The sequence below is a fragment of the Danio rerio genome, chromosome 6 (assembly GCF_052040795.2).
Source record: "Danio rerio strain M-AB ecotype USA chromosome 6, GRCz13ab, whole genome shotgun sequence".
NCBI lineage: Eukaryota > Metazoa > Chordata > Actinopteri > Cypriniformes > Danionidae > Danio > Danio rerio.
The window spans coordinates 10,534,649-10,558,846 of NC_141026.1; the positions used below are offsets into that span (position 1 = coordinate 10,534,649).

The following is a 24,198-nucleotide window of genomic DNA, read 5'->3' on the forward strand; positions in this document are numbered from 1 at the left end:
TGAGCCGAGGATGAATAAATCTGCTTTAATGATAATTCTGAATGCTGTAATTAATTGAGGAAATTCTGGAATCTGCAGGGAAAACATGTCTAAACCTCAACCAGCATATATGGGATGTGAGGGGAAAGGAAGACTCGCATCATTGATGTGCAGCTGACAAATCTGCAGCCACTACGAGACGGTATCATGTCAATAAGGACCAAAATTTCTGAGGAATATTTCCAGTACCTTGTTGAATCTACGATTAAGGCAGTTTTGAAAGCAAAAAGGGGTCCAACCCAGTACTAGTAAAGTGTACCTAATAAAGTGGCCTGTGAGTGTCCATTGCAATATGAATACATTTTCTATTGATGGCTTGAATATGTCTATTTAAAAATAATCAATACATTTAGATTGACTAGGACCCTAATTTTCTAGGGGAGGGGATCTTAAAATATAAAACACTTTAAAAGCTAAAACTAATAATAATGCTTTATAGGTTTTCTGTGCAAGTTGAACAGAATTCATGTATAGAAATAATCAAATGTAAAACACTGCATAGTTGTAAATACAATGTGTTTATTCAGTTTAAGTTACAAATGGCTCCATTTATTGTGCATAAATGCTTTAAACCCTCGTGAAATGCCCAGTCACAGGTCTGAACAGATGCAAAAACTTTTACTTGATTATGGTTAAATCTTCCAGAACATTAGATTTGTAAAGTCACCGCAATGTTGCATCTGGTCAAGTCAATTCCTGATTCAACATTGCATATCTCGAGATGTGAAGACTGCAGCTGAGGCCATGGTGATATTGATTCTAAAGCGAGATGTTGTTCTAGTATCTTTTTATTAGGTACCTGCTGAAGTATGCCAGTTTTAGCTAAATATAAATTTTATACATTTGAAGATGCACTTTATAATTTTCTGAGCGACGTTTGATATGAAAAAACAAAGCACAAAAATACTAATAAAGAGATAGTTCAAGAGTCCAAATAGGAAAATTTCCTCATTTACAACACTTAACTTTTATGATCGTCTTTCTCAAAAGATTGAAGTTTGTGGAAAAAGCAGACAAATGATTGTGGAGGAAAAACAAAAAATTTGTGGAAGCCAACTTTTTGCAATGTTAATTTTTTTGTAAGCACACTTCAAAATATAAGACAAATATTTCTTTTGCAAAAAACTTTTCAATTTAAAATAACACTAAATTGTATGATGACTTATTCTTGTATACATTTACCTCTTAAGGCCCAAGCTGTTTTTTTCCATGCATTTTTTTTTGCTCTGAACCAAATTAGAATAAAACCAAAGTATCATCTTTTGATATAATGTACTTTCAGGAAAAAATGTCCTTGTGTGAACTCATGTTCTGAAATTACATAACACTACTTCCTTACTGTTTTTTAATGCATAAACCAATTTTTTTTAACATGTTTTGGATATTAGAGAGTAAAACATTTTCTGCCCATTTTGAAGTTAAAAATAGTGTTTGGGACATTTCATATGCTGCAAAACAGCTGCAGGATGACACTATGTAACAAAATATAAAACATTTAAAGTATTTTAAATAGCCACTTAAGAGCTAAAATGTGTTGTCCATGTATGTGGCAACTAAGCCCGCCTAGGAGGTTAATACCTCAAATGAAGTAACATTTATGAAGAAAAAAACAAAAACAAAACAAACAAAAACAAATTGCTTCTAGAATCTTTTTCTTGACCCTGAATTAAGTTATGGGGTGTTTGAATATTTTAATATACTTAATATTATGGCATGATGTAAATGTTTTGCATGTACACAGATTACAAGTTACTATCAGAAGTAAAAATCTCATTTAATATGATCTCAACCACCGTTTTCACCATGTGGAATAAAGAGGTGTATGTGGCTTAACATTTTTCACTTTAGAGCACCTTCAGATAATAAAGGGTTTTACCTTTTTGCTAGCGAAATTAAAAATGAGCTGATTTTCACCATAAATCTGATTTACTGGTGTCTTGGCTCAGCGATATCCAGATTCTGTCACTTCCTCTAATGTTAAAGAGATAACCAAAATAGCTGCTCTATCTCCTGCTCATTAGACCTAGAACAAGCTGATGGTCGGCTAAATTTATGCTGCGTTTTGGCAAATCTTCTTGACTTGGCTTGATCTTACTGGAACAAGGAAAGAGGAGGAACCAGAGAGGAATGTAAAACACACAAATAAAACACAAAGTACTTCATCCTACGATTTTGGCCAAGCGTTCTCATGGTCCACAGCTTCATCTCCACTAAAACCACGGTAAACCATATTTCTTCTTTTCAAGTGGATTTCAATACAGAAAGTTTTAGTAAATGGTCAATTAGTTGGCATGTTAATATCTTTCTATACTAATCAATGTACTAAGCATAATGATCTTACAACAAAAACAAAACTCAGTTTAAATGTAAAAAATAAATAAATAATAATAATAATTCAATGAGTCCACATGCTAGAAACATCCAGTATTTAATAAACCTGAGACAAAATGACCCAGTTTTACATCACAATGCTCACAGACGTCTTTAGTTTGACCCCGTTCTCACTTTTAACTAAAAACATTCATTGATAAAAGACAAACTGAACTGCATGATCTAGAAAAACTCAATCAAATATGGGATTTTACGGACTTTTCTCTCACAAATCAAAGCAATGTGTGGAGAAAACATCCTATAATTAAAAAATTAAATGCATATTTTTTTAAACAAATGACAACAGTCAAATGGAACTGTTTGAGAGGGGGATAATGTCCATATAATGTCCAAAAACACCATAAAAATGTCTTATATACAAAAAGTTCATGGAAAGAGTCCTGTTGGTTTATTCGTCTTCTTTTACCTTTTTCTTTTTTTTCTTCTTTTTTTCTGTCGTCTGTGAAAGAAAGGGGAATTTAGAGCTTCAAAATATAAATATGATATAATATAATTGTATTTGTAGCACGGTTCTTACCTCTTCTACCACAGTCTCTTCTGGCTCCTCTTTCAGCTCCACCTCAGCCGCTCGTTTCTTTTTCTTTTTTGACGGCTATAAAGCAAAAAGCAACTTGTTAAAATTCCACAAAACATACTTAAAGGATGTTAACCAAAGATTAAAAGTTCACTCTCTGCCAAGTTTAGGGTTTCATTAACACAAAAAGTACTTTAAAGAATGGTGTAACCACTGAAGTCCATAAAATAAACATAAAAAAACTCAGGATAAAAAAAAAAAAAAAAAAACCCTTGGGTTTCTAACAAGGGTGAATAAATGACACTTCTCAGTTTTAGGTTAACTAACACTTTAACACAAACACAAACAATAAAATTGGAATAAAATCTGATCTAAAGACTAAAGCATGACCTTTAAAGCATGACCATGCAGGGTGTTACCAAGTCAAATTAAAGACTTTAAGACCTTTTCAAGGCTGTTATGATGAAATTTAACACTTAAAGGACTAAAAAAAAATTCTAATTGCACAATTGAGCAAACGGAAGTTTTACTTCATCAAAAATTTTATAATTTCTTAGCCACATCATAAAGTGTTAAAACTAGTAAACTCTAGTTATATACATGCCCTTATTTTAACAAATTTTTTTTTACTATAATTTATCAAATTTATGCAGAACAACGTCAAAGACAAGGAGAACTTTTAAACAAATATTATCGTTCGAAAGAATTGCATCTTATTGGCAAAATAGGGTTAAAACGTAACTTGTTAATGTTTTATTGAGAAAAACTGATTGGATGAGTCAGTAGCTTTACATTGACAGAGGAATATTAAGACCCAAATGATTTAAGACCTACGACACAATTTAAGATTTTTAAGGCCTAAAATTTTGTTTTTGAAACTTAAGACATTAAGACTACAAGACCATGTGGACACCACATGAACTAGACTCGAGCGAATGATCCCACATCTGGATAATAATGAGTCAGATGAATTTATGACTGACCTCCTCTCTGACCTCTTCTACCAGGCTGACAGCAGTCTCCTCCTCCTCCTGCTTGGGTTCCTCCTCAGCCCTCTTCTTTTTCTTCTTCTTCTTTGGAGTCTCTGTTTCAGCCTCTCCTGTGATAAAAATTCATTTAATCTTTATCTGAATGTAACGCGTGTCAGTATCTGCGGTGTTATGTCGTATGGATGTTCACCTTCCGCGGGGGCTTCCCTCTTCACTTTCTTGGCTTTAGCCTCTATGGGCTGGTCTTCCTCTTCGGCCTCCTCGACCTCTTCAATCTTCCTCTTCTTCGAGACGGTGGGGAGTGTTGAGTCACCAGAAGGGTCATATACCTTTACATCACTGATAGGAAGTGAAAAGATCATGTTCTGCATTAAAAACAGTAATTTATTGCTGTGATGGCAAAGCAGAATTTAAGCCATATTATTGCGATTTGTTGATTTTGTGCTCAAGAAACAAGGCGCTTTTGTGGAAACCTTAAAGAATTAGTTCACCCAAATATGAGAATTAGCCCCATCATTTACTCAAGCCATCCTCACTGCATATGACTTTTTTCAGTCAGATGAACACAAAGTAGTTTTTAATTATATCTTTGATATAATAGTGTTTAATAGTGGCTTTTATTTTGAAGCTTCCAAAAGTGCTTAAATCTATTATCAAACCACCCCATACATCACCAGGGGCTTAATGCATGTCTTATGAAGCAAATCTGTGTATTTGTAAAAATGTTCTACTTTTTCTTATCACGGATTTTGAAAGCTTAAAAATAACAGCCACTACCAAACACCATCATACAGCACGAAAGAGAAAGGATACAATTCAAAACTACTGTTTGTCTGAGAAAAGAAAAATCATATACAGCAAAGATGTCTTTCAAGGGAGTAAATTAAGGGGTAATTTTCATTTTTGGATGAACTGTGTTTAATATTTTTTTTTTCAGGATTCTAATGTGAACAAACTGTAAGCAGCAAATAAATGAAATGCCACTTTAAATTTACCATCAGTTCTCTGGACTGGCCAATAGCAGATACGTGTTGATAATTTTTAACTTAAATTATTTTATAAAGTACTAATAAAGTGTTTTCAAAATTTCCAATAACATTTTCATTAACAGCATTTACAGGAAAAGACAAGGTCAATGTTTTTAGACCTTTAATATTAATTATATGCATCTATACAGATATTTCCCCCTAACTTTCTCACAAATCTAAAATGTCTTATTTTTAAACAAGAATAATATATAAGCACTTTAAAAAAAGTAGAGAAGACAAATTAACAATTTACTAAAAACACAACTATTAAATGGCTATTATGCCTCATTTCCCCTGAGTGGTGGTTTAGATTGGTACTGGTCAACTTTAACATGCTTTTCTCTTAACTGTCAAATGGTACCCTTTTATGCCTAGTTCAGACTGCGTGATTTTAGCCCCGATTTTGGCTCGGCGACAGGTTTTGAGAAATCGCCGACAAATGCCTGAAATCACAGGCAAATCGCTGCTCGTGCACGTGAGTGACAATCACACAGTATGAACTATCAAAGACGCGATCTGAGAGATTCGCCGATGAGTCGCCGATGCCTGCGAGATATTCGGCGTGCTAAATATCTGGAGCTGTCGGCGATTCAAATCATGCCGTGTGAATCGAGTTTTGACTGAAAATAACATTGGCGATCGCCTGCAGCCAATGAGATAGCGGCATTCACTTGTGTGTGTACCTGCTGCAGGCTAGCGGGAGGCTGGGGGAAAAGGTAAAAGCGCTCTTTTTCGGTTTTTTTGGACCAACGAAATGGAGGAAAAACTAGTGGAGGTTTGACAGGACTCAGGACCAACCGTGTCTGTTTGACGTTTCATACAGAAAGAAATTAGTTTATTATCAACGTTGAGGAGAAATGGCTAATTCCCTTTAAACCCAGGTGAGCAAACATGTACATGCTCTACCCCATTAAAGGCTTCTTTCTCATTATATAGTTAATAACAAAAGATATACTACATGTTTTTGGCTGTGAGACGTAGTTTGGACAAAGTTGTCGGCGATTCTCCCTATAGTAAAGTCATGCAATGTGAATGTCCATGTCGCCAATCCATCTTGCAGTGTAAACAAAGCAGCGACAAAACGCAAGCCCAGATAGTCATGCAGTGTGAAAACATCTGTGACATGACTACTTTGAAAATCATGCAGTCTGAACTCGGCATTAGTTGGCGTGGTGTACAACAAAGTTGCAGTCTACTTCATTCTTGCTTGAGGAAATCCACATATCATATAGAAAACAGATGCTTTATACACAAATAGCCTTACTTGTGGCTTGCTATTATATGTATATATTATTATAGTGTAATGTCTCGGCTGTGTATTTAAAAATGGAGCAGCGCATCTAGCGCCACCCTTTGGTACCCTTTTGTTGTGCTAGGTACCCTTTGAAAAACTTTTTGGTACCTTTTGACAGTGGACACGGACATAAGTGTACACGGGCAATTAAAGCAATCATAAAATTTTTTCCAGACCCTTGCACATACACACACTTCAATATGAAGTACAGTCAGTCACAAAGAAACACTCACCTCTTGTGTTGATATTTATCAGCCTTTGCCAGGGCTTTGCCTGAACCACTGATGCGCCTGATCTAGAATAAAAAGACAAAACTACATCAGGGATTTACCATGACCATAAACTCATTCACTTAAACTGAACATCCTGCTTCAAGAATGAAGTGCTGTATGGAAAACCAAGCTCAGAAGAGGTAGTGACAAAAAACCCACATGTTATTTTCAGGACTGTGACATCCAAGTCATCTTCATCACCGCTTGTGACACGGTTAAAACAGAAATATTAGCACTAACCCCTTTCTCCTCCAGGAAGCGTAGTCTGGCCTCCAGCTTGGCTCTGTTTTCCACTCCCATCTCTGCATTGGTGTCTTCACCCAGCGCATCGTAACGGATGGCGAGCGCCGTTTTGGCCGCCAGCATTCTGGAGATTTTACCCTTGTTCTTGGCTGTGGTCTGTCCCACCAGAGAGGCGTGATAGATGAGACCATATTTCGGCGTATCCCGACGAGTTTTCAGAGCACGGAACAGTGCTTTCTCTGCCCCGAGGATCTGCACAGTGGACGCAGGGTGTTTGGCCAAGTTCAACAGAGATCCTGACAAAAACAAGACAAGTTTATAATTCAAGACGACACACAAGTCAAAGAAAATGCTGAATTATATACTGGGTGGAGGTTCAATTACAAGTACAATAAAGTGCCCCTATTTTGCCATTTTAAAGGGGACCATGTTTGTTTTGGAGCTCTTCTATGTTTATATATATATATATATATATATATATATATATATATATATATATATATATATATATATATATATATATATACACATATACATACACACACACATATATACATTTTTTTAAAAGCAACACATATTATGAGAAAACGAAAGCAATATCATCTCTTCTCACAAGTATGAAATGGAAAGTTCCAGGATTTGGTTTCTAAACGCTGCTCTAATTGGACAGATGAACCTATCTGTCGGGGTTTAACCCTGGCATCCTGGCCAAATTTGCCCACTGGCCTCTGTCCATCATGGTTTCCTATCCATCCCCGTATCATAATTGGCTTCATCACTTTTCCTCGCCACCAATCAGCTAGTGTGTGGGGCGCAGTCTAGTGCAATATGGCTGTCGTCGCGTCATCCAGGTGCTGGATGAGATTCCCCCCATTGTGTAAATGATGTAAAGATTTATTATTATTATTGCTTGCAGCAGATGTTGAAAACCAAACATTACCATATCCAAATTTCAGCTTGAATCTACTTGAGAGCGTGTAAATTTTCATTTCTTGGTGAACTGTTCCTTTAACAGCATGAACCAATTGTTTGACCCCCAGCTACTTAAATGAGTTTCATATACACATACAACCTCACATACAACTAAGGAACTCAATAAGTTTTAGGCAGATTTGTTACAAACCTACAATTGCTTGCTCAGGAAGACTGGACATATTGAGGAGTTTAGAATAACTTGTAGATTTAGTTAACAGTAACTCCATTTATCTTCAATTGGATCTCTGAAACTCTAAATGAAAACCAATTACCCCCCAAAAAAGCATATTGTACCAATCACAATCCAGTCATGAAAAACAGAATGTATCAAATGTTACACCTAATTTTCTTCAGCTATCCAGAGCTCACCTGCATGAGAAATGAGACGGGCTCCCACCAATTCTCCCACCATGACTGTGAGATTTGGTGCAATCGCCATCATGCGATTCTTCAGATAATCATACAGCTGTGTGCGGTACTCTGATATTTCAATAACCTGGAAGTAGAGAGGAAAAATATGAATCAACTACAGATTAACTATTGATAAAAACAGTTAATCCTGCAAACCAATATAAACTCAAGATGCTTCAGCCAAACTGTTGTTTAACACACCTGGTCACACAGGTGCATGATGTTAGCAATGTCCTCCTCAGACACCTCTGTGCCCATCGAGATCTCTGCAGCCAGCTTCACCTCCGCCTCAATCTCCTCTGGCAGAAACTCAGACAGCTCTGTCGTCGCCACATTTGTCCGATCACCTAAACAATGAATGAAAAAAAGACAACATTTTATCATTGAAAACCTTAGCTTTAGCTGTCAATTCATTATTCAGATAGCAGAATATGAGGATATTAATTGAATCTAAAGATTGCAGCCACTCTACAAAAAGTCTCTTCCAAAACTGATGCTTTATAAATACTCTTATACTTATAAACAATGAATCACAATAAAATTAGCTTTTAGATTGAAGTCTTCAAAAGAAATGCGATGGCTATTTATGATGTATAGAAATAATTTAGTCTTTAACACACATATAAACACCAGGGGACAATGTTTACACCATTCAAATTTGATGAGAAGTTCTGGTAAGTTTGCTCACACAACAAACCGGTATGGCTAAGCTTCTGTTTGTTTTAATGTGAATGTAAGCCAGAAATACAGTTTAATCATATAAAGCATGTGTGTTATGCCAGAAAACATTTAGTTAAAACTCATCCTAGGATAATTTAGATTTCTGATCTCCTAAAGTTTTGAAACGTCAGGATAAAACATACAATTCAGGGACATAAATCTTTCAGCTTTAATTTACCTTTAAGATGAGTTTGGACTTGCATAAAATGAGCAAACTTAATTTTTTTAAAATCTAATTTGATTTTAATTCTCTAACTTGTATATTTATATTTAATTTGTATTATCGGTGTGACTCACACACCTTTCACATGCACAACACACTTTGTAAGGAAAACCGAAATATGGATGCTTTTGCTGGAAGAACTAACCAATCTTGCGGACAGTCTTGCAGTATGCCAGGTTATCTGTGATGATCTTGCCAATCTCTGGAAAGTGCCAGCCGTACCATTCCCTGCAGCGCATGATGTAGTTATTGAGCTCCTTATCCAGATCATCCAGCAGAGCTGCAGGTGAAAAAGTGAAGTGTACATTTCATTAAAAAACTTCATCTATAAAAAAGGCCAACTTATACTAATTAATAGTATGTAAATAAAGATGTTTCTTACAGATTGCTTGAACAATCATGGTGTCCACCTTATCTGGGCTAAACTTCAGCTTGTAACGTGAAAGACTAGAAGATGCAATGAAAACCAGTCAATTGCTGAACAAACCTTGCATATGTAAAGAAAAATGAATATCTGCTCAGAGTCTCAGTGGTAGTGACGAAGGCTGAAGAATATCGTCAGAAAAGTCAGTCAGCACAAAATAATCATCGACATGAGCATAGAGTGCATTCGATCAAGTGTAAACTATAAACTAACCTGTGAGCTAAACCCAAAGACATGGCAGCAATCTCTCTGGCAGGAAGACCTGTGATGAGCCCCTCCATCTGGTTTCTGATGCCCCTCATGAGCTCAGCGACGGCAGGACTGTGCACGCAGCTCAGGTTTAGCTTTTCCTGCAGGGGGCGACAGAGAGTCTCAGTGGACACAGAAAAGGTTGTCCTAAAGCAATGTGGTATAAGCAAAGCTAGTGCTTTACAGCCACCTATAAATATCAGGTAAAAGGATAATTTGACTATTTTTAATTTCAAACAGTTCCCTTTTACAACATTACTGATGTAATGTAATTAACTTATAATCAGCTTACTAATCTTATTGATTTAGTTCTTCAGGCGCAAAACGAGATGAAGGCACCATGAGGATCAGCAGACGATCACTAAAATACCATTGAAAATACTGTCAAAATATATACTCCTATTTTAAAGACATGGCACAGAATAACTGAAATAACGCAGTCCTGCTTGTTCAGTCTTAGACCCACTTCATATTGTGTCTTAGTCAGGCATGGAACATCAGAGTTTTGGGGGAAAAAAACAAAACAAAAATAAAACCCAAATCTTTAATGTGGCTATTTTGTAGTGGCAGAACAAAAGTTCATCAGAAGGGATTGAGCTGGTTTACTGAAAATACCATGTGCATATCCCATTACAGTGCACAAGAGTGGTAATATTGAAACTGAACCAGTGTCCGTTCTACTGCTTAACCCTCCCAATGCATTCCAAAAATCTATTTACTTAGATCATTTTTAAAAATTAGCACAAAATAGTCCAAATGTATGACATGTTTTAAGTGATTTGTAGGTAAAGATATTCTGAAACATATGCTGTGTGTTCAAACTACTCATTTAAAATGAACTGAAACAACGATTCTTAGGGCAAACCTTACTGTTTTCTTCAATCCACCTAAATTTGTAAAGACTATTCATTTCATTTTGTCCCAACACAAACTAATTGTGGAAGCCAGCATATTTACGGTGCATTCAAACTGAATATATTTACTCACATAAATGTTAACAGGCAGTTGAAAAAGTAATTAACAGCCTGAATATGGTGATATTAGGTGGTGTAAAACAAACTAAAAGGATCTAAAGTAATAGGATAAAAAAAATTAACTTTAATAAATGACTCCTTGAGAAATAAACAAGCTCAGATGAGGTAGTGACAAAAAAGCCTCATGATTTTTCAGCAAAATGACGCATGGTCATCATCATCACAGCTTGTTGTTTCTCACAGTCCAAATATCTGCAGTATCATTTCAGCACATTAAAACCTGAAATCCTGCAGCTTACCTTAATGACTCCTCCCAGTTTAGCGTCAGTGATGGCCAGCTGCTCGTGAGCCTCTTTGGCCACAACCTTCTTCAGAACTTTCTTCAGACTTTTCCCCAGTTTGCCCTCCACCATGGCTGTGGCCGCTGAAGATGCACAAGGATTTTGAAAGTGAATACTCTTATATCTGTTTTGTCTTGCACTATATACATTAAGAGTAAGATAATTGTGGTCTCAGTGGTAGTGACGAATAACTGTTTGGTGACCTCATGGTTGAATTGGGTGAACAGAAACATCATAGACGCACAGATAAAAAAAATACAAATAAAAAAAAACTTTAAGAGTCTGCTCTACAATAAGGCTTATCATTATGGAAATGTTACCTGCGAGAGCTTCTGTCGTGTCCTGGAACTTCTCAAAATGCTTCAGTTTTACCCTGAAAATCAAACAAACATACAAATAGTGAGATTAACAAACTGTTTGTGATTGCAGAATGACGGCAAACATTTGAAACTACATATTTGCCTGAAATGTTAAAGAATTTACACAACCTAAATGAAAATTATGACTGAAATGAACTTGTGAATTTGTAACAATGGCTAATCTGAAAACTCCCTATATTGATGTTATATGAATTACTTTTAATATACATTACTTAGAAAAGTCAAGCCTAAAATTAAGTTTACTTGCATCAACTTCTAAAGAGATATAAAAAAGTAACATTTTACATGCTGCAATGTTCACTAATAGTTGTACATTAGGGATGCAACGATTCCCTATTGAAAAAAAAGTATTGTCCTATTGTTCTCCCACGTTTTGGTGCGCCCTGTGATTCACGGCTCAGAAGATGCATTTTTTAATATTAGTTTGTTAGTAGAAACAACTGCAACAAGGCAGTTTCCCCCCCTTTGTATGCTTTTGATTATCTTTCACGCTTACTCTAACGTTGATATTCTCGTCGAAGACCTAACATTCACATCTCGTTTCGGTGTGTGTGGAGTTTCTGTGGGTTTCAGCATGGCAAGTGAAGATACAGCACAAAGATGCAGGTAAGGCCAAATCACAGAGCATTGCTGTCAGTGTCAACAGACACAAAAACATAAATGCCATTTTTTTGCTGTTGTTGCAGCGATAGCCTAGATCAGTTGTCACCAACAGGTGGATCAAGGTCCGTGTCAGGACCCAGAAGCGTCCCATAAGGGCTCGGACAGTTACTTCAGTCCCGCTCTTTCTGAGTGTTCTTCCGCACCAATCAACCCCGCTATTCACTCTTTTTACCCGCTGTCTGCTAAGTTTTCTTCTCGACTGACTGTTCCCCCTGAATTAGGAGAGAAGAGCCCAACACTCTCTCTGCTTTAGTTTCATTCACTACGATGGTGCTAGTAAGTGTAAAGGAGCCCTCTGGAATCATAATAAATTCATTAAGAAATCATAAATAAAAATGTGTTGTTGTCTTAGAAATGCAAGCATCATGTAAACAGAAGTAATCAATACTTTAAAAGTGCCCAATTACGAATATGTGTTGACAATTATTAGCATAATTGGTTGAGACTGTTGAGTGGAGATGTAAAATAGAAAAATTAAAGCTTTCTCTATTTTCTTAGCAGTTTATTTGAACATACAATTTTCAAAATGCCCTACTTTTATTTAATGCAAGAACATGCAAATCTAAGGTCATGTGTGTAAAGCTATTGCATTGTCAGGTGTTTGTTCATCAATAAATATGTTTATTGTTCTTTGAATTGTTCTGTAGTCATTTTTTTCTAAGCATAGCACAAACCATACCATACAGAAACCGTGATTATATTGATTTGTTGCACCCCTAGTGTACAATGTACAACTTGTCAATGGGGAGCATGTAAAAATAATTCACAGAAGTTGACACTTATACAATCTTCATAGAGATTAAAGCATTGTTGACACCAAATGAAACGCCATACATTGTCCAAAATTACCTGAAAATAAAACATGACTATATCGATAAAGTAATATATATAAAAAAATAATAATTTAATATTATATGTGTCAAAGGTCTTAAAGCATGTTTGGTTCCTTATTTATAAACTATATTATCAAAAATTCGACTTAAACATCATCAAATCAAGGACATTTCTGAGACAAGGCAACATTAAATATAATATTACACATTTCTACTGTAAAACTCACACTTTGTTGGCTTTTTCCGGCGTCTCAAACTCCTTCCACAGGCTGTCCACCTGCTGGAGCTTCTGTTCATCCAGGACCTGGACAACAGAAAAAGCTGTTGATTAAAGTGCACAGACACCATCTAAATACTAGACTTACTTAAAGCCTTCAAGCGGTCGACACTAAGCATTGAGGTAAAGTTGGTTTTATATTCGCAGTCATTCATTTAATATTCCCTATATTGTTTATCATGGTACTTTGAGTGTTGGGTCTGAAATCGCATTGAAGTATGCCTTAAAGCAACATAAGCACCAATTAATCGACTGTGAACAATGTTATACGTTGATAAGCCATTGACTACTAATATAATTTTACCAATCAGAATTTGTAAATGATACTTTTCTGAACTTAATTTAAGGAGAATGTGCGAAAGTGAAAATATAAAACCAACTTTAACGTTACCTCTAACGTTATACGCTGAGCGACCATGTGGAAACATGAGCTATAGTGGCGAGGTGCATTTAAACAGTAAATATCTTCATAAGATTTAATTAAATATGTAAATACATTTGTTGCATCTGTTTTGCAACTACTAAATTATATTTTATCATCTTGACTACTTTAAAAACAGTCCAAACTCGACTAACAGTGAGTGTAGAAAAAGCGCTGAAGACACAACGTGGCTGTGCTGCAGAGCAGGCCACATGAGACCCGCTTTACCCTCATTGACACACCGCACTGGGGAAAAACGAGTGAGCTACAAAATTACATATGTACTAACAGCATTTGCATTAATAAAAATCCTTAGATTGTACGTTTTGTCTTTTTGAAAGTCTCGGACAGCACTGCTAACTTCGCCGGCTAGCTAAGTGTAACCGTAAAAGCTACACAACTGCAAGAAAACGGCTACAAATACATTTAATTAACACAAAAAAATGAGCTTACCTTAAAAATGGCATAGCCGGCGGCAGTTTCAAATAACACTAACATTTTTGAAACAGCTTTTCTTGCTCTGAATAAAGTTTAAGGTCGAGCTCCCGAGACCGAGAGCCTTCCGCTACAAGAAGTCGCTCTCTCCACGAGGCGCACATGGGACAGGACGAGCATGCGCAATACTGCCAGTGAAATGTGCGCATGTGCAGTAGTCTCAGCCTCATTTTCATGCACCATCACCTCGTGTTGATTTTCAGTTTTCGAGTTTTATATTCAAAGTGTGTAGAGACAATATTTTGGATAATGTCATATTCCAAATAATGAGGATGATGATGATGATGATGATGATGATGATGATGATGATGATGATGATGATGATGATGATAATAATAATATACTAAACAAAAGTTTTGTAAAAAAAAAAGATATTTAAATGTTTTAGACAAAAAGATGAATAAACAATTATAATATGAAATATTATTTCAATTTTAAATATCTGTATTGTTGTATGTAAATATGTTTAATATTCCAATGAGAGTTCAGAATTTGTTATGGTCAATTTTACTTGGTGCTCTATGATTAATAATAATTCTGCTTGATATTTCTGTTAAATACACAATACATTCAGCTTTCTAAAATTCTCAGAAGAAACTGTATTTGAAATAAAATGTTCAGTAACATTATACAGATTTTTTATATTACCTTTGATCCACTGAATTAGTCTTAATGTCTTTTTTAAAATCTATGGCATTAAAAGTTATAAATACATAAAATAAACGATTTATTGTTTTATTTATGCAGGAATTTGCGAATTTATTAACTAATTGATTTTTTATTTGCATATTAATTTATTGTTTTATTTATTTATTGCTTTATTTATTTACTTTATTTATTCATTGCTTTTTATTTTTTATCTTTTTAATTTGTGTATTTATTTTGTACATTTGTTTATTTATTTAGCATGTTTATTTATTGTTTTATTTATGCAGGAATTTGTCTATTTATTTATTAATTTATTTGTGTATTTATTTATTTATTGTTTTATTTATGCAAGAATTTGTATTTATTTATTTTTTGTGTATTTATTTATTTATTGTTTTATTTACACAGGGATTTGAGTATTTATTCATTTATTCGTGTAGTTATTTATTAATTATTTTATTTATGTAGGAACTTGTGTATATATTTAGTCATTTATTTATTTATTTATTTGCGTATTTATTTACTGTTTTATTTATGAAGGAATTTGTACATGTGTTAATTAATTTATTTATTTGCGTATTTATTTATTTGTTGCTTTTGCAGGTTTCGTCCTCCAGAGGTGTAGTGTAGTTGTCACATTATTTTTGCACTCTAATATTTCGTGACCAAAATACTGATGTGTTTTTTTTTTTTTTTTTTGCAAAATACGGGCCTCCCTATGTTTTACCAATAGCAACATCGCAGATGGCGATTGGAGCCAATCAGAAAGAGCGTGGTGAGAAAAACAACGCTCGTTGGGTCATCGACCCAGTGTCATAGAAAGTCCAGCCCCTTTCCAATGACGTCAACGGCGCTGTGTTGTGGGTCTGCTGGTAGCACTATCAAAACCTCTCATTACTGTACATAACACTGTATCGTTTAAATCAAACAATCTTGATCTACAGAAGGGCTGCACATTGCGGAATATCATGTCAGACACGGTGAGTCTAAACCTGTGATGCTGAATCGAACTTTCATGAGAGCAGACGAGAAAGACGGACTTATAGAAAATGAAAATAAGAGGGCCCAGCTTTTAGCCTGTCTAGCTGACTGTGGTTTGGAAAGTATTTTTGATAAAAATGCTTGAGTGTTTTTAACTGTGCATAGTTTCTGGTTCTCGCAATTTACACATTAGTCCAATTTACTGTGTTCACAAATGCCAAAAATATGTGAATTTCTTCCTCAAATCGTCCAATTAGCATGTGTGCTAGTTAGCTGCTCTGGGCCCTGAAAGCAGAGTTCATAATATCTTGAGCTGATAGACCATGCTGAACATTTGAATTAGTTATTAATTGTTGATTTTTTGATATGTTCATTAGGATTATTCGTTATTTGTTCACGTTAGTTTGTGTTCGGTTTGTGCTCGTATTAACAGCTCGCGATAGAAGAGTAACGTTAGGTTGTGTGTTTACATTCAAAGCACACACACACACACACACAGCCTAGTGTTTAAATGATAACAACACTCACAATATTATTTTATATATAATATATATATATATATATATATATATATATATATATATATATATATATATATATATATATATATAATTATAATTTATTAAAATCGGATCTACCTTATTTTATACGATCTTCAGTCAATATTTTATTGAATTCAGTCCCAAGATATTTTTTTAATTCATTACATTAAATCTGATAAAAAAACAATATGACATGCAGTAATCGAATGCTTGTTTTGTTTTAATAGGAGACCAAGCCCTCAAGTGATGGAGGCGAGAAGAAGGATGGAGAGTACATTAAACTCAAAGTGATCGGTCAGGTGAGCAAAAGCACTTGTTTTCTAGGAAATGCAGGTTTTCATATTTAAACCCATTACTGTTTAAAACCAATCCAGCTGTTCTTTTATAATGAGATATATGAAAAGATCTGAACAGATTTGATGATTTCCTTTCATTTCGCAGGACAACAGTGAAATTCACTTTAAAGTGAAGATGACGACACATTTAAAGAAGCTGAAGGAATCCTACAGTCAGAGACAGGTGAGTCAGTTTTTCCATTTATGAGGGATAACGATAAATCTACACTACCATTCAGAGGTTTTGGGGGGTGGGTAGGATTTTTAAAAAACGCACTAATGCTACTTTTATTCAATCAAAAATGCATAAAATCTGTATTATTGTGAGTATTGTTACAAATAGAAATACACTAACACTGTAAAAATCTTAACTGTGATCAAATTAATGCGTCATTGCCGAAACAAAAAACAATGTTTAAATAGTTGTGTATGTTTCAGTTAAGGTTCCTGAGGTCTCATTTATAAAACATTGCATAGAAACTTTCCTAAAAGTGAATGTACACCAGAATACATTTTTATTTATTTATTAATTATTATGGCTTTTATGATGATTTAAAGTGCTTGAATTAAGTCAATATTTAAGCGAAATGTGTTTACTTAAAGCTGCGCACATTCTCCCGTCAAGTTTGTTTTTTATAGATCATAATAACCTGTATAAGAAGTGGCGTACACGTGTTTCCACCCCCAATTTTGTGTATACCATGTTTATAAATGAGACCCCTGGACAGTTTATTCTCTCTTTCAGATCAATTATTTGAACCATGTTAGTTAAAACATAAAACGTCTGTAATGATCATCTAAAGGGGGTGGAGTAACAATTTATTAAGAGGAAATTCACATTAATAGATGCTTTTAGTTTTGGTACAGAAAATATTGTTACACACAGGATATATATATATATTTTTACCCATTATGAGTTTTGGTAATAAACATTTAGTTTGCTTGCCTCGGCTTTTCTTTATCTCTGCTTTCTTAAATGAAACGCAACGACACAAGTATTTACTTTCTTTTACAAATATTATTGACAATATTCCATATCATACTCTCTGCTATTATAAATAAAACATAAACCCATTATATAATGACATGCAATCTAATTCTGAAATATATATATATATATATATATATATATATATATATATATGTATATGGTCAAAGATGTAAAAAATATATTTATATTTATCTGTTGCTTATAAAGTTACATGTTTCAGAAATTACATTTTACAAAAGTATATTTTTGTATTTAAATAAATTACTATTACAGTTTTATAAACACTCAAACCACTGCAGAAATGTTGCATATATCATATACACTAAAAAAAAAGACTTTTGCGGCTTGTTCAAAGTACTTATATATAATTAGCTGAAACTTGTGTTCTTGAGGACAACTTAATTGTTTTAAGTTAAGCCCACTTAAATTTATGAAAAAAAATTAAGTTTAATCAATTTATGATGGGCCATGTAAAAGAAATGTGTGGACCATAGCATTTTTACAGTATATTAGAGATCAATTTTCTATACAAGTTAAAATCATTACCTTAAATGTTTGTTTTAACAGTTGCTGGAAGTGTGTAAACAGGTTTTTGATTGTAAATGTAGCTTTCTTCACGAGTCACTGCTGCGTTTAAAATGGCATAAATGTTATGGGAGTGCACTATGGAGATAGCACAGTTGTCAATTTGAAGTTTATAAACTGAACTGTAATAAGAATAACTTTAATATAAAATGTGAACAAGACAACCTTTAATGTTTTTAAATGATTCAGAGTATTTGTGTTCAAATGGACAAGGGCATAGGGTGGATGATTCAGAATAGAACACAGCCTGGAACTCTGCATCTAACTACAGCTCTAGAGGTGTAGCTCCAACCAACCAAGTGTGTGATGCTGTTTGTGAATGTTTGCTATAAGATGTATGGATGTATATTTGGAATAACACTGAATTGCTGAACTATTTTTGTAATGAAGGAAATTGTGATCTTAGTTGGTTGGCGATGGTTTTGTGAACAGCACCATTATTCTAGAAAATGCACAAAGACAATATCAGAATTTGCTTTAAACAAAACGATTTGAGAAGTTTAGAACAACTGAATGAATTCAAGTCTTGTATTTTCATTACACACCGCTGTTTGTCATTTTTAAAAGTGTGTATTTTTAATGTAAAAATGTTCAGCTCCACATTACTCTGATTAGAAACTGATAACGAGAGTGTGCGATCGTTTACATCTGACTTTACTTTGCTGTTTTATATTTGTTCCATATCTAAAGATTGATTACAGTGTGTTGGAGGTGAATGTATTTAGTCTTTAAGTTTATTCTCATTCATTTACTCTTTATTTACTGTTTTTTTTAAGAAAACCAATTCAACCAAATCATACAGTGTGGTATAGATCAGTACGGTGTGGGTAACCTTTATCAGGCTTGTGTCTCCACTGCCAAATGGTACCCTTTTAGTAGTAGGCATGGAGGCAGAAAGTTGCAGTCTACATCATGTCACTCAACTAAAAGTAAAGCCATATGGGTCGTTCACATATCATATGAGAAGCACTTCTCACAAAACAGGTGCTTTATTGACCTTATTCTCCGCAGACGAGTGGGCGCTGCCATTTGAATCTTTTTTGGCACGAGACTTCCGGTCTCATTCACTTCCATTCATTTTTAGACATTAAAAACTGCTCGTTTCGCTGTTTGATGTTGCAAACTGATATTTCCTTGTTATTTTATTCTACTTGGTCTGTGTAGTCATGCAAACATTTGTTTGTAGAGCAAGTAGTTTGACCGTTTTTTGCCGTTTATAATTCCTTGTCATTTCTCCCATAGGCGACTGAAACGGAAGTTCTAAGACAATCGTGAAATCAGGCGCACTTCCGCATTTTAGAATAAGGTCAATACACATAAATACTTATGTAAAAAAATGTAATTACTAACCTTTCTATGAACTTTTAACATCCGCAATAAAATGCAATGTGAACATATACAGATCCTTACAGTCTCCATTACAAATTTACAAAAAAATTACCCAAAATGTACATTTAGGCCTTATTTGAGTAAAAAAAAAACAACAATACAAAACATAGTCAGTGCAACCCTCTCATTTGTTTCTTTATTCCTTACCAGCACATGTAACTCTTGTTAATTCTGTCATTCCGAGTTCATTATAGTCTAAAAGGTGTTGATCATAATTAAACATCCCAGTTTATTTGTGTTTTGGGTCGCTGAAAGAATCATTTGCTTGTTTGTTTGTCATTTGCTGTTTTTTGTTAGCGTTACTCTGGGGTCTGTCCATTTCTGAAAGACTGTAAGAATCCGTACGTTATCAGCATGAGCTCAAGTTGATTATTTATACTTATTCATTATTACATACTTATTAGGTATAAGTTAATTATTACTTCCCAAAACGTGGTATGGTATTGTACGATTTGCTTTTTGCTATCTTTTGACAATGAAACGGACAAAGAAGCATACCGAACCGTACCTTATACTAAACCGTACCGCTCAGTGGAAACAGACCAACATGTGAGGGTGGATCTGCACTCAAAATGCACACGTGACTGTATTATGTACTAAATGTATTACTTAAAATTATGTCAAGTTATGTGGGTGACAGTTTGGATGGTGTGATGATAATGCCCCATAATAAATCATTTTATCTGTAAATTTATAGTGGTAAATAGTGACTGTTATTTTATAACGTTAGCAGTCAGTGCTAGTTTAAAAGCCTATCAAGCGTAAGCCTGTATTTAAGTAGTAGTCTGTATTTTCAGTTCGTGCAAAGTGACACGCATCAAACTTGTCTGAAAAAATCTGGAATTTTGAAATGGGAAATGTGTAACCCCTGAGCTCTGCAGTAGACATGAACATATGCTGCCATACGTTCAGGCATCATAAGTGAAGTTAATTTCAGATGTTTCTATTTTGACATTGTGTTTTATTTGTTGCAGGGTGTACCCGTGAACTCTCTAAGGTTTCTCTTTGAGGGACAGAGAATCACAGACAACCTGACCCCCAAAGAGGTACAAGCACACAGTTCCATTAGAACAACTGCAATAAGGAAAAGACGGATATCCCTTGTGTTGTGAATGTCATAGACCATGCAGCTAATTAAATCCAGTTTTTTGCCATTAATCATCACTTGGTAAAATTAGCTTAATTTTCCAGATGTCGACATGGACAAGTTGCATGACATGCCATCAACCGCATTAACAAAAAACTATGTGATGTTAAAAGAAATCAACCATCACTATATTAAATAAGGGTCCAGCTGCTCTGCAGTGAGGATGATGTGTTGAGTTACAACATGGAAATACTAACGCATGTAAATATAAACTCTTGTTCAAACATTGAGTGTCAATTTGAATGAAAATTTTTGGCAATTGCTTAAAATGCTGATATAAAATTCCATAATTTTATTGAGTTATAGTTAAAAATCCCATGCTATATAATATATTTTGTACATTTCTGCTGTTAATATGTCACACTTAAAATGTGTAATTGTGGATTCCTAAGAATGTAATAAAACTGTTAATTTCTCAGTATATCTTTGTAAAAAGATTTAAAATATTTGTATCTTGGGCAGATATTGTTTTATCCTAACAAACTATATATACACTCACTGGCCACTTTATTAGGTACACCTTACAATTACCGGATTTGACCCTTTTGCCTTTAGAACTGCCTTAATCCTTTGTGGCGTAGATTTAACAAGGTACTGGAAATATTCTTCAGAGATTTTGGTCCATATTGACATGATAACATCCCACAGTTGCTGTAGATTTGTCAGCTGCACATCCATGTTGCAAAACTCCCGTTCCAGCACATCCCCCCAAATGTGCTCTATTGGATTGAGTTCTGGTGACTGTGGAGGCCATTTGAGTACAGTGAACTCATTGTCGTGTTCAAGAAACCAGTCTGAGATGATTCTTGTTTTATGACATGGTGCGTTATCCTGCTGGAAGTAGCCATCAGAAGATCTCAAACCAATCTGGCCATTCTCCTCTGACCTCTGGCATCAACAGAAATGCAGCTCACTGGATATTTTCTCTTTTTTTCATACAATTCTCTGTAAACCCTAGAGATGGTTGTGTGTAAAAATCCCAGTAGAATTTCAGCAGTTTCTGAAATACTCAGACCATCCTGTCTGGCACCAACAACCACGCCACGTTCGAAGTCACTTAAATGACTGATCTTTCTTCCCCATTCTGATGCTCGGTTTGAACTGCAGCAGATCGTCTTGACCATGTCTACATGCCTAAATGCACTGAGTTGCTGCCATGTGATTGGCTGATTAGAAGTTGCGTTAACGAGCAGTTGGATAGGTGTACCTAATAAAGTGGCCAGTCAGTGTATTTTTTGTTAATAATAAACTATACGGTTTAAGTATTCGGCTTTTTCTAATATTTCCTCTTTTTGTCTGGATTTGTGGTCCAAGGCCACACATATCAACATAGAAAATATTCTCAATATCACACAATATTTACCATTTACTTCAATTTATAAATTTTAAAAACTTACATTTTACCAGTCTTAAAACTATTTTGACATCTATAAATCAAAAGTATGATAGCAGAGATTTTTATAATAACTACTCTGCTCATAAACCGTCCAGTCTCCAGTATTTCTACAAATTTAATTCAGATTAACATGAAGGTTTTGGTTGAGATGATTCTTATTATTTGGGTTTTTGTATCATCTCTGCTATGTGACTTGATATTTTTCAAATTCTACCAGATTATTATAGCATAATTGCCTATAATCAGAACTGCTGAAAACTTTATTATTTATCATCAACCACGTGTGTGTGTTTCAGCTGGGAATGGAAGATGAGGACGTGATCGAGGTGTATCAGGAACAGACTGGAGGCTGTCGGAACGACTAGACCTTTATTTTCATGCTCTTTATTTTTATCTTCATTTTGTATGTATGACGTGTTTCCTTTTGCTGTCACCTCAAAGGGAAGCAGAAAAACCATCTGGATCAAATGCATAATCTGTTCTGACGGCTGTGTTTGAGTTGGGGAGGAATTACAATAGAAAATGTCCTTCTAGTATCTTCTGACTGTCTTTTTTTTGTGCAAACCTATCCATACCTGCCTTCACGAGAGCCTCTCTTTTAAAGTATTCTGGTCACATTTTGCATTGACATCTAATGTTTTGTTTCTTAAGCTGACTGGAAACAGTACAGCACTGCTAAAAATCATTATATTATGGATTATATTAGTAAATCCAATCGAATTTATGATGGCAGCTGTGGTGTTCATGTATATTCTCTATATAAATACAAAATTAAAGGGTTAGTTCACCATACAATTAAAACTGCTCAATATTTAATCTTCCTTCAGTAGTTTCAAACCTGAGATACTTTTTTCTCTTGAACACAAAAGAAGATGATCTGAAGAAAGCTGAACAATAAATACTATTGAAATCAATGGTTACAGGTTTCCAGCACACTTTAAAATATCTACTTTTGTGTTCAATAGAATAATGAAACTCGTAAAGGTCTAAAACCGAGTGAGCGTGAGTAAATGATGACGGGATTTTCCGATTTGAGTGAACTGCCCCTATAAGGCATTGTTCCCTAATGTTCTTGTAGTAAGTTGCTCTGTCAGGATTATTAGCTTTCATTTAATATCGTTGTTTTTTGTACATCATATGCTAGTGAACATACCTCTGCCATCGAATTTTACAATCGAAGACGTACAGCGGTGGTTTATTTATGTGCAATTGTTGTCTCATGTTAGAAGTGTCACCAGTTTTATTGATTTTCCTCCAGGGGTCTGCAACAACTGTGTACGGTTTGGTCCAGATGGTTTTGTGGATCTAGGAGATTTATGACTTTGCTTTGTCTTGTTTTTTTTTTAAATAAAATGTGTCATAAAATAGTTTGTGTTCGCATGTGCTTGGTCAAAAACGGTGAATGTTCCGTTTGTAAACACTAGATGGCAGCAACTCTGTTCGAGTTGAAGCTGGGGGATTTTTCTTAAAGGGATAGTTCACCCAAAATGGAACATTCTGTCCTGATGGGTGAAACAAATACTATGGACGTCAGCGGTTACAGGTTTTCAACTTCTCTTCAAATTATCTTATTTTGTGTTCAACAGAAGAAAAAAACTCATAAAGGTTTAAACAACTTGAGGGTGAGTATATTTTTCAAGGGGGTGAACTATCCCTTTAATCTGAAATTAATAAATATAAGACGGTACTTATGAAAATATACAGATTATAGTTTTTAATTATAGATGTACCTTAAATATATATGTACAATTTCAATTTGTATGTATCAAACGTGTTTGAGGAGTTTTACAAAAAAATAAAACGTTTCAAGTCAACGACAGATCTTACAACTAATAAATTCATATTCAGATTTGAAGGCACTTGCGCAACAGTAATAGATAATAATTATTTTCCAAATGTTGTTTAAATAAGGAACAACAGTTAATTATGAGTCCAATAAGGATAATTATAAAGAGTGATTCACTGTACAAGCTCCTGCTTCTCTATCTCCATTTTAAGACTCACATAAGACCCTCAGGATGTTCTGAC

The 24,198-nt window shown here is 34.6% G+C and overlaps 2 protein-coding genes and 3 non-coding genes across 5 annotated transcripts; 1 reads left to right on the forward strand and 4 right to left on the reverse strand.

The window, feature by feature from the left end:
* Positions 1 to 541: 541 nt before the first annotated feature.
* Positions 542 to 14,249, reverse strand: nop58 (NOP58 ribonucleoprotein homolog (yeast)). Its single transcript, NM_001009889.3, has 15 exons — positions 14,115 to 14,249; positions 13,191 to 13,267; positions 11,408 to 11,460; positions 11,046 to 11,170; positions 9,737 to 9,873; positions 9,482 to 9,546; positions 9,245 to 9,379; positions 8,358 to 8,503; positions 8,115 to 8,241; positions 6,768 to 7,066; positions 6,489 to 6,550; positions 4,124 to 4,272; positions 3,928 to 4,043; positions 2,948 to 3,022; positions 542 to 2,869 (listed from the first exon to the last, which is right to left on the reverse strand). The coding sequence occupies exons 1-15, from the start codon at positions 14,157 to 14,159 to the stop codon at positions 2,819 to 2,821; spliced, it is 1,662 nt and encodes a 553-aa protein (NP_001009889.2). The 5' UTR covers positions 14,160 to 14,249; the 3' UTR covers positions 542 to 2,818.
* Positions 6,652 to 6,736, reverse strand: LOC137496042 (small nucleolar RNA SNORD11B). The gene has a single exon (XR_015494463.1). It is a non-coding gene; the product is annotated as a small nucleolar RNA SNORD11B (small nucleolar RNA).
* LOC137496041 (small nucleolar RNA SNORD11B) lies at positions 10,896 to 10,978 on the reverse strand. The gene has a single exon (XR_015494462.1). It is a non-coding gene; the product is annotated as a small nucleolar RNA SNORD11B (small nucleolar RNA).
* On the reverse strand, positions 11,247 to 11,337 carry LOC137496040 (small nucleolar RNA SNORD70). Its single transcript, XR_015494461.1, has one exon. It is a non-coding gene; the product is annotated as a small nucleolar RNA SNORD70 (small nucleolar RNA).
* A 1,421-nt stretch (positions 14,250 to 15,670) lies between the features above and the next one.
* On the forward strand, positions 15,671 to 23,537 carry sumo1 (small ubiquitin like modifier 1). The gene is given in 5 exon segments (NM_213159.1): positions 15,671 to 15,784; positions 16,555 to 16,626; positions 16,769 to 16,846; positions 20,602 to 20,673; positions 22,467 to 23,537. Coding segments are annotated over 5 exon segments (303 nt in total). The 5' UTR covers positions 15,671 to 15,772; the 3' UTR covers positions 22,536 to 23,537.
* Positions 23,538 to 24,198: the final 661 nt, after the last annotated feature.

What these genes read in the sequence shown, in the direction of transcription:
- nop58 (NM_001009889.3), bottom strand. Translation starts at nt 14,159, where the DNA reads ATGTTAGTGTTATTTGAAACTGCCGCCGGCTATGCCATTTTTAAG. An exon ending in CCGGCTATGCCATTTTTAAG is followed by an intron (nt 13,268 to 14,114) that starts GTAAGCTCATTT and finishes TCTGTTGTCCAG; the next exon opens with GTCCTGGATGAACAGAAGCT. An exon ending in TCTTTGGGTTTAGCTCACAG is followed by an intron (nt 9,547 to 9,736) that starts GTTAGTTTATAG and finishes TGCATCTTCTAG; the next exon opens with TCTTTCACGTTACAAGCTGA.